Source organism: Podarcis cretensis (assembly GCF_951804945.1).
Source record: "Podarcis cretensis genome assembly, chromosome: 18".
Lineage (NCBI taxonomy): Eukaryota > Metazoa > Chordata > Lepidosauria > Squamata > Lacertidae > Podarcis > Podarcis cretensis.
This window is the reverse complement of record NC_137188.1, coordinates 1,385,751-1,396,226: the sequence shown is the minus strand read 5'-3', so window position 1 is coordinate 1,396,226 and position 10,476 is coordinate 1,385,751. Positions and strand designations below refer to the sequence as shown.

The window sequence follows — 10,476 nt, the reverse complement described above, 5'->3', positions numbered from 1 at the left end:
GAGGCTGCGGGCCCCTGAAGGTGCGGCCAGGGAGAGAAGCAGGGACCCTTCAGCCTGCCACCTTCCTTAAAAAAGAAGAGGTTGCTTGTCCTCATGCTTCTCAAGGAAGGACCCGCGCATATTCCTGCATTGCAGCGGGTTGGGCTGGATGACCCTCAGGACCCCTTCCAATTCTATACGAGATTTTCTCCTTGTGGGGTTTGCAATGGAGGAAATCTGCGCATGCAAAGCAGGCGACAACCCCCCGCCCTCTGAGTTCGCCTTCCTTGGCCCCGCCCCATCCCACAATCCCCCTGGCTCTCCGCTCCTTCCTCCTCCCCCGCCTGCCTTTGCTCTGGGAACCTCCATGTGCTGAGCAGGAGCAGCGGGACTCGCAGCCGACCAAGCGGATGGCTCCTCCGACAGGTGATTGTGGGGGTGCAAAGCAGGCGCGCCGGGGCGGCAGTAGAAAGGCCGGGAAGGCGGGTCTGGGACGGGGACGGGGGTCAGAGCCAGGAAGGCTGGGGTCCCCCCCCCATCTTCCCCTTTGGACTTGCCCGGGTGAATTTCAGCCTTACCTGCCAAGAAGCTTCCTTCCTTCCACCTCTCTCTCTGTCTTTCCACACTTCGTGCCCCAAAACTTCACCGATTGGAGATCTGTCTGCTATGCTTGAGGTGCGCAGGGCCTTCCCTTTCCCGTCAGGTCGCTCGTTGGCACCCCGTCCTGGGTTGGGTGGGGTTGGCTGGCACCATCCCTGCCGCCCTGGGAGTTGGCAGAGGGAGGGGAGCAGCCCAGGATCGGCAGGGGCTGGGAGTGGGGAGGGAGCGCTGGGCTTATGCTGGGCACCGCGGAGCCCTTGAGGGGCACCAGATGCCGAGCATGAGCAATGTGCCGACCGCCTAAGAATGTCAGAACCGTGTAGCCCAGGTTCCTTTTCTCACAGGGCCAAGCAGATGCCCCCAAAGGGGAACTCAGCCAGCAGGATTTGAACACACGAGTGACTTTCCCCTTCCTTGTGTGGTTTCCAGCAACTGGGATTCAGAAGCAACTGGGGAGGCCAGAGCAGAGATACAGTATTGTGGCTAAGAGCCATTGACAGGGCATGAATTTGTCCAGTCCTCTTTTAAAGCAGTCTAGTTTGCTGGCTGCTGCTGCTTCCTTTGGCAGGGAGTTCCGCAGATCCCCGGCCACTGGCACTTGGAAGCATTGCTGCCTCCAACTGTGGAGGCACAGCAGAGCTATCCTGGCATTGTCCTCTCCATGAATTTGTCTGACCCTGTTTCTAAGCTGTCTAGGCTGGTGGCTGCCTCCTGGGGCGGAGAGTTCGGCAGATTCCCAGCCACTGATATTCAGGATCCTACTAGCCTTGGCCCTTTTCTTGGCCCATTCCTGCTTGCTTGATGCCCCCTCTCTGCCCCCTTTTTTCAAAAAAATAATAATTTTGTTTTCCAAATTTATAATAAACACAAAAGAAAAACAATACAATAGACAAACAAACATATATCTTAACTGTCAAAATCCCAATTTAAATAACATTGTTAAGTGACTTCCTCAGATCCCCCCTGTGTTTCCACAATACTCATTTTAGCAGTTTTCCAATATCCACTTTCAAATAGAATTAACTTATTCCATTAATATCTATCTTTCTTTTCATAATGTTCTCAATCCACAATGTTATACAATCAATCTATTTTACTCCTAGGCCAATTTGGTACTTACAAGTAGTTCTACTTAAATTATGTTAGAATATCTAGCCAACTAGTGCTTAAATTTCTTCCATTCTTCTTGATGCTCCTCCTCCTTCTGATCACGGATTCTTCCAGTTAGGTCAGGCAGCTCCAAAAAGTCCACCAACTTCATCTGCCATTCCTCCACTGTTGGCATTTCTTGTAGCTTCCAATTTTTGGCTAACAAAATTATTGCTGCAGTTGTGGCATACAAAAAGCCCCCTCTCTGCCCCTTCCCTACCCAGACAGCGCCATGGAGGCTGCAGCCCCCCCGTGCCCGGCCAGCCACCTCCGCTGGGACCTGACGGCCGCACAGATCCAGGACGCTACGGCCAAGCTGATCGAGAAGACCAAGCGGGTGTACGACACGGTGGGTGCCCTGGCGCAGGGCGACATCTCCTACGAGAACACGCTGGGCGCCCTGGCCGCCGTGGAGGTGGAGTACACGGGTAAGTCCAGAAGAAGGCGCATCATTTCCACACAATAGGAATCCTGGAAGCTGTAGTTTGCTGGGAGTGCTAGGAACTTCAGCACTGGGAGAAGCTGCGGTTACTGGGATTCTTTGTGTGGATCTGCCTTATCCAATGCAATTCTTAAGGAGCCAAACCGATGCTAAGGATACAATAACCTTTCAAAAGTGTTTGTGGGAAGGGGTGGGGGGGGGAAGGAAGATTCTTAATAATAATAATAATAATAATAATAATAGTTAAATTTGTATACTATTCATCTATAGATCTCAGGGCAGTTAGGATATATAATTATGTATTGATTTGTGTGTTTTTGCTCTACTTTTTAGTATGTGTATTGTGTTTCTATCTTGTATTTTTATGGTGCAAGCCTCCTGGAGGTAGAATCACAGGAGAATATTGTTGGAAGGGACCCTAGAGGTCATCCAGTCCAACCCCCTGCAATGGAGGAAACCTTTTGCCCAAGCTGGGGCTTGAACCCATGACCCTGAGCTGAAAAGTCTCTTGCTGTATCCTCCTTTTGCTCTATGGATGGAGGATGGGAGACAAGAATGAAATGAAATGCACTAGGTTCCAGGGGGCTGGAGCCGTGATACTAAAAGCCCCATTGTTAGTCAAAGTGAGCGTAGCTCTGGGGCACAGAGTGCTCTCTGCATGGGTGGGTAGGGGGCCGAGAGGTTTGCCTGACAGCCACCTTTCCTTCTTCCCCTCCCAGTTCAGCGGAACATGCTAGACTTCCCGCAACACGTGTCTCCCTGCAAGGAGGTTCGTGCGGCCAGCACTGAGGCTGACAAGAAGCTCTCCGAGTTTGACGTGGAGATGAGCATGCGGCGGGACGTCTACCAGCGCATCATCTGGCTGCAGGTCAGGATGCAGGCGGCGCCCCAAAGTGGGGCGGGGAGGGGGTGGGACTGGTGCTAGAACTCCCCCAGGTGCCAGGCGCTTGCCCAGTTGCAACCATGCAGAGTTCTCTGGGCACCAGTTTGGCGACTGACATCTCCCTCTGGCTGGCCTCTCCAGGTTTCTTTTTTTATTTTTATTTTTTATTGAATGTTACATTTTTTTCATCATCAGAATCATTATTTCAAAAACAAAATACATTACAAATCCTCAAACACCCCCCCCCCCCCGTGACTTCCCTCAACTTCCTTTTCTGGTTTTTTGGCATATTATATCTCCCTGCTTATTGGTTATTCTTTAAAAATTTTAAAGTAATTATTATTCTCTTATCATTTTAACAACCTATTTCTATTTCACATTTCTTATGTTGATTGCAAGTGTTTAATCAAACCTTGCAAGTGAGTCCATTTCTTTACATTGATTCTGTAAAGTTTATACAAATGGTTCCCAGTCTTTCTTAAAATCTCTATTGTCTTTGTCTTTCCATTAGTTTTGCCATTTCAGCGTATTCCGTGAGTTTCCATTCTTCTTTAGCTTGTATTTCAGCACTTTTCCTTCTTTGTCAGGCTTCCTCAATCTCAGCCCTCCAGATGTTTTTGGCCTACAACTCCCATGATCCCTAGCTAGCGGGACCAGTGGTCAGGGATGATGGGAATTGTAGTCTCAAACCATATGGAGGGCTGAGGTTGAGGAAGCCTGATCTTTGTGCTAGCAACATCCTAGCCGTAGTTGTAGCATACATGTCAGGGAACTGCCATCGGAGCCAGAGGCGAAGGGAAGGCTCCAGAGGGATGCTGGAGAGGGTCCCAGTAGGGAGAGAGGCAGCCCATCTGGTGGGGAAGGAAATCAGCGTAGCACCAGTGGAGGAGGGGGGCAGATGGGGGAATTGGAGAGAAGGCTCCAGGACTCCTCGCAGGAGACCAGCGGGGAGAGCACGGGTCCTCCGCTGCCCACACCCTCCTTGCGCAGAAGACTTCCGCGCAGGGAGAGTAGGCGGAGACTAGGCGTCAAAGAGCTTCTTTGCTGGAAGAAGTTCAAGAAACGCCCACTGACGGATTCTGCCAGCGATTGAGACAGCCACGGATGGGTGGCTGTCCGGACAGAAAGGGTTCACCCAGGTAACCCAGCCAGGTGTGGCACCAACTTATGCACGAGCAACCCCCTAGAACCATTACAATACATGAAAAGTTTTTTCTTCTCTTTTAGCAAATCTTGACCTGAAATGCCTAACAAAAAGGCTTCTGGGTTTTTCACAAAAGTTAGCGTAAACGTTTTCTTCAATTCATTATAAATCATTTCCTAATATTTTTAAATTAGTTTACAATTCAACCACATATGAAAGAATGTACCCTCTTTTTCTTCACATTTCCAACACTTATTGGGGGAAATAATTAATTGCCTAGCACTTGCAGTTATTGATCTCTAATATAACTGCAAGTCCTAGGCAATTATTTCCATGCAACTTTACACACATCTAACTTTCTAAGTAAAACTAAATTGTATTAATTTAACCAACTCATTTTTGTGCTGTCAGGCCTCACAGATGCCTGTTTTGGTATTCAGGCATCTGTATCCTAGAAGGGACCCCCAGGGGTCATCCAGCCCAACCCCTCACAATGCAGGAATCTCAGCCAAAGCATCCCTGACAGAAGCCCCCCAAGCTCTGCTTAGAAACCTCCAAGGAAGGAGAGTCCACCACTCAATCAATTTTTATTAAACTGATTTATATTTGGCCATTAGCCTAAAATATCGGAGTTGCACAAGTCAGGCGTCTTGAGTTTTTCAGCTTTCCAAAAATGAGAGGTGCTAAAAAATTGTAACATGAATTGGGAAATTGAAAGATATTTTTATTTTCCCTTTTCAGAAGGTAAAATGGAAATTCTTTGGTTTCCCAAAAGATGTTTTGGTGCTTCTTCATCTAACCTAGAGTTGCCTAGCTAAATGTTGTCCAATACATAGAAATCGTTAAAAATGACAGCTGAGTCTGGCAGTTATATGGTAGATTACTAAAATTATTTATTATTAGAATTACTTGGTTTTACCTGACATTTTTAGAAGGCAAAGAGGATACTTGGTTTTGATTAGGAAGTAAAATTTCTCTAAAAATGATTGCTGTATATTTGCAGTTATTATGTTTGTTTGTTGTTTTGTGTTCCATGATCTTTTCAGATGGTAAAATGAATGTTCTTTGGTTTTCCAGAAGCAGTTTTGGTGTTTCTTGGTCAACCACAAAAATTCAAGCAGATTTGCTCACACCCAAAACCCTGTTTTTTAAAGACCCCTCCCTGAAGAAATTTGCAAAAATTAAGTTTAAATCAGCTTTTCATATGGAAGCATGAGGACTAGAGTCTTGCTTTATTGGTAGGCTTCAGGCTGCAGCTCAGTTTACAGAAATTAAGTTTTGCCCTACCATGAGCTTTAAAATCTGCAGGTGCATCAAGTAAACTGGGTGTAGGTGTTGCTCTCAGCCCTCGGGGCAGAGCTAGTGTGGGGCAGCAGTGCAGAGCGTGGAATCCAGTTTGCAAAGCAGCTCTCCTCTGAAGATCCATCTTCGCTCTTTGGCTGGGTAGGCTCAGAGCTCCTGACCAACTTTTCTCAACCTTATGGAGATGAAATAATAATATTAATAATAATAGCTGTTATTGTTGTAAGTCCTGGCCTATTTTCTGAACTGCTTTAAGTGGTTTAGAGATGAAATAATAACAACAATAATTATTATTATTAGTAATACAGTGGTACCTTGGTTCTCAAACTTAATCCGTTCCAGAAGTCTGTTCCAAAACCAAAACGTTCCAAAACCAAGGCATGCTTTCCCATAGAAATTAATGCAAAACAAATTAATCCCTTAAAAACAACCCCTAAAACAGCAATTTAACATGAATTTTACTATCTAACGAGACCATTGATCCATAAAATGAAAGCAATAATCAATGTACTGTACTATAAAATAAATAAGACAGTATTGCAGATGATAAAAATGAAAATTATTTTTTTTCTTACCTGCACTGATGACAGTCATTGTTTGGATGGGAGGCTTTTATCCATTTCTGCAGAGACACAATCGATCAGGAGCTGAACTGGGTTCCGCACAGTCACCAAAACAAATGAACCGAAAAAGTCTCAAAAACAAAAATGCAAAATAAATACCAAAAACAAAAGTGCCAAACTTAATCGATTCGGGAAATCCGTTTGACTTCTGAAATGTCTTAATCCAAACTTAATCCATTCGGGAAACCAAGGCACGGCTTCTGATTGGCACAGGAGCCCCAGAAACAATAGCCGACAGTTGTATCGGATGTTCAGCTTCCGAAAAACGTTCAAAAACCAGAACACTTCCTTCCTGGTTTTTGGAGTTTGAGAACCAAGGTACCACTGTAATTATTTGATTTGTTGCTTCCTTGCAGGAAAAGCTGGAGAACACCTCCCTGAAGCCGGAAGCGAAGCGATACCTTGAGCGCCTGATCAAGCTGGGCCGGCGGAGTGGCCTCCATCTCCCCGAGGAGACGCAGGAGGTGGGAGACATTTGCCCGGGGGGGGGGAGGCCCTGAGGGTCACCTGGCCTCCCAGGGGCACAGCTGGACTCAAGAGGCAAATCCGTGGCTCCTCTTGGGGAGGCTTGGAAGCGAAGGGAACGGAGCTGGCTGAACGCTGTGATTCCTGCCTTGCAGTGGGTTGGACTGGATGACCCTTGGGGTCCCTTCCAGCCCCCCCATTCTCTCATCCCAGCGGGGCTGGAGGGACGCCCCTGCCAGGTCGAAAGAGGCCTGGGAGGATGATGCGCAGCCTGAGAAGAGGGACCCCTTCTTCCTCTCGTGGATTCACGGAGGCCTTTTAGCGAGTAAACTGCCCTGCGTGGATCATGGGAATACGTGGGATCGGGAACCCAGGGGTGAGGGCGGGGGGGGAGCCAACTCGGCTCGGGGCCTTTTGCTGCCTCCAACCCCATTTCCCCCTTTTCGCCCAGAAAATCAAAGAGATAAAAAAAAGGCTGAGCGTCCTCTGCATCGACTTCAACAAGAACCTCAATGAGGACACGACCGTCCTGCCCTTCTCCCGGGAAGAGCTGGGTAAGGGCGGGGCAACGGGTGTCCCTCGGGTGCCATTGGGGGCAAAGCGCTTTGGACTAGATGACCCTTGGGGTTCCCTTCCAACTCTACCTTTCCATGATTCTTCATATCTGGGATAGCTCATTCGGTAGAGCAGGAGACTCTAAATCTTGGGGTTGTGGGTTGAAAACCCACCTTAGGCAAGATTCCTGCCTTGCAGGGGGTTGGGCTGGATGACCCTCAGGGGTCCCTTCCAACTCTCAGCCAAGCCCAATAATTTTCTCAACCGTTCCTCCCAGGTATGCATAGAAATAATTTAAAATACTTGTTGTTAGATTACAGATTAATGTTACTTTGCTTAGAAAGGGTAAATGATTGCCAAGTACTCGCCATTATATTACAGTTTCATTTTGTCATTTATTATTTTTATTCCTGACCTTTTCAGAGGACACAATCTCCAGAAGCAGATTAAGTGTATAAAAGCATCAGTGCATAGCGTAATAATAAAATAATCCCAGTAACCCAATAATGGACGCCAGGTGCCATGAAGCCTGCAATCCTCGCATGAAACTTGTACAGTTAAAGCGTCTAGCCCTCTGTGGGTCTCACCCCCTGGGCCCCTTTGCCCGCCACCCATGGGTGCCCTTGTCCTTCCTTGCAGGGGGTCTTCCTGAGGACTTCCTGAGTTCCCTGGAGAAGACTGAGGAGGGGAACCTGAAGGTGACCCTGAAGTACCCCCACTATTTCCCCCTGATGAAGAAGTGCCACGTTCCAGAGACGCGGAGGCTGGTGGAGAAGCAGTTCAACTCCCGCTGCAAGGAGGTAGAAGGCAGCACAAACCAAACAAATGAACGCCTTTTCTGCTTTCTGCTCGGAGAACGGCTCCCTTTCTCCCTGCATATCTCTGCTGTCACATGAAAACTCATCAGGGACTTGTTTCAGCAAACTTGCAATTCAAATTTTGTCCTTCGCTCATTAAAAGCCGTCTGAGTTGGTGTCCTGTGGCAGTGAGTTCCTCAGATGGACCCTGTGCCGTTCCGCCCGCCCTGACCCTCCTGGCGTTCCGCTTCCTTGCATGTCACGAGTTCGAGTTTACGATACAGGGAGGAAAACCTCCCTGCACAATTCAATTTTCTTTGTTGAGGGTTTTGCTGCAGCCTCGTGTTTCCTTACATTTCTCAGAATGTCTGTTTCTCCATGTAGTTGATGATAAAGGCCTTTTCTGAAAGGGGGGGAATAAAAGGGGCTCCTTTGCGGTCTCCCCCACTGGCTGCCTCACCGCCTCCCCCCTCCCTCCGGTTGCCACAGGAGAACTGCCTGATCCTGAAGGAACTGGTGGATCTGCGGGCGAAGAAGGCGGCTCTGCTGGGATTTGAGACGCACGCCGACTTCGTCCTGGAGATGAACATGGCCAAGGACTGCCAGACGGTGGCCTCTTTCCTGGGTATGGCGTTTCTGCAGATGGCAAGCACATGGCTTCAGCCCCAAAGAAAGCGGACGGTTGAAGGGTCTCCTAGGACTGCAGAGGTGGAAGGGACCCCAGATTGCAAGGCAGCAATCTCTGCTAAAGAATCTGTTAAAAACCTCCAAAGAAGTAGAGGCCTTCCAATAGGTGCAAGGAAGTCCCTCCATTGTTTGTGTTTCTTATTTGCGTGTTTAGAAAACCTTTGACTAAAATTCTTTATTAACAATAGTTATTTTTGAAAGCCAGAGGAGGTTCACAGACCCCTCCCCTGCTTTTCTGCTCCGGAGGGCAGGACCCGAACCAACAGATTCAGAAGGTGGTGGACTCTGCTTTGGAGGATTTTAAGCAGCTGTCCATCAGGGATTCTTTTGCTGAGATTCTTGCCTCGCAGGGGGTGGGTCTGGATGCCCCCTGGGGGTCTCCCAACCTTCCATTCTGTGGTTCTTCAGCTGAGCTTCCTGCTTGGCAGGGGCGTGATCTAGTTGACCCTGGGGTGTCTGTGGTTCTTCGGCCGAGCTTCCTGCCCAGCACAGGGTTGGTCTGGATGACCCCCGGGGGACCCTGCAACCCTCCTGCACTCTTCTCCCCCCCCCCCCCACAGATGAGCTGGCAGCCAAGTTGCGTGTGCTGGGCGAGCAGGAGCGGGCCCTGATGCTGTCCCTGAAGCGCCAGGAGTGCGAGCAGCGCAGCCTGCCCTTTGACGGTTGCCTCCATGCCTGGGACCTGCGCTTCTACATGAACCGGGTTCAGGAGACGCTTTACCAGGTGGACCAGAACCTGCTCAAGGAGTTCTTCCCCATGGAGGTGGTGACGGCCGGCCTGCTGGGTATCTACCAGGAGTTGTTGGGGCTCACCTTCCGCCTGGAGGAGGGGGCCCCGGCCTGGCACCCCGACGTCCAGCTCTACGCCGTGCAGGACGCCCACTCCGGCCAGGCCGTCGGGAAGTTCTACCTGGACCTCTACCCAAGGTAAGTCCCGGGGGGCGGAGGGTCAAAGAGCATGCAGAAGGTCCCAGGTCCAGGGCTTCTAGTCTTCATGGGCCAGCAGCCCATAGAGCCAAAGAAGCTGGGTAGACTGCCTCTGCAGCTGGAGGCTCCATAGTAAGAACCCAGGGGCTGGATCAGCCCAGCAGCCCAACATCCTGACCTCACAGCAGCAAAATGCCCCATAGAACCGAGGAATCCAGAGTTGCTGTCTCTGGAGCTGGAGGCTCCAGAAAAGAGCTTTGCTGCTGGACCAGACCCAAAGGGGGCCCAACTGGCCTGGCCTCCTGTCCTCATAGTGGCCAGGTGCCCCCAAAGACCCAGGATTCCAGATCAACTGCCTCTGGAGCTGGAGGCTCCATCAAGGCATCCGAAGACTCCCGCCACTGCATCAGGCCCAGAGCACCCTGGTCCCAAAGGAGCTGACCAGATGCCCTCCAAGGGAAGAATTTTGGTTGCTCTGTTTTTTGCTAAACAGCAATTGTTTCATCAATGATTTGTAATTGCTTCACTGATTATTTGTTACCTATTTTCTAAGACTTGTGCTGCATTTAGGATGTTATTTTACACGTTCACCAGTTAATGGTTGTAAAAGGTTAGGGATTCATCAGGATGGGAACTGGCAAAGAAATAAAATCTAGCAATCAGTCCAGAAGCCCCCAAGGGGTCCTGAGCACACCAGCCCTGTCCCCAGCTGCTGTCCCCGCCTTCTGGTTCCCCAGGGCAGAGAGGTTCTGCCATCCCAGGAGGCCTCTCAAGGAAGAGCCTGGCTGCTGCCTCGGGCCAAAGTCCAGCCCTGTTTCCTGTCCTGGCTGGAGTCCAAATAGACTGTCCTTGGCCCTGGAGGCTCCAGCCCCAAGAGAGTATCAGAAGCACAGCGTGGAAAGGGACCCCTAGCCCAGCCGGCT

At 49.6% G+C, this 10,476-nt stretch overlaps 1 protein-coding gene across 3 annotated transcripts in view; it reads left to right on the top strand.

Moving 5' to 3' along the window:
• The first annotated feature begins 264 nt into the window (after positions 1–264).
• The window catches only part of THOP1 (thimet oligopeptidase 1), a 285,623-nt gene continuing 275,411 nt past the window's right edge, over positions 265–10,476 (top strand). For 2 of the 3 annotated variants that reach the window (XM_079960605.1, XM_079960604.1), the window contains exons 1-8: positions 265–405; positions 1,953–2,156; positions 2,890–3,038; positions 6,479–6,586; positions 7,039–7,141; positions 7,782–7,942; positions 8,429–8,564; positions 9,187–9,553. In XM_079960605.1, the coding sequence (XP_079816731.1) occupies positions 390–405; positions 1,953–2,156; positions 2,890–3,038; positions 6,479–6,586; positions 7,039–7,141; positions 7,782–7,942; positions 8,429–8,564; positions 9,187–9,553 (1,244 nt within the window). In that variant the 5' untranslated portion in view covers positions 265–389. Of the gene's footprint in view, positions 406–547; positions 655–1,952; positions 2,157–2,889; positions 3,039–6,478; positions 6,587–7,038; positions 7,142–7,781; positions 7,943–8,428; positions 8,565–9,186; positions 9,554–10,476 lie in introns of those variants that run through there. The other variant, XM_079960606.1, reaches the window with a different exon arrangement.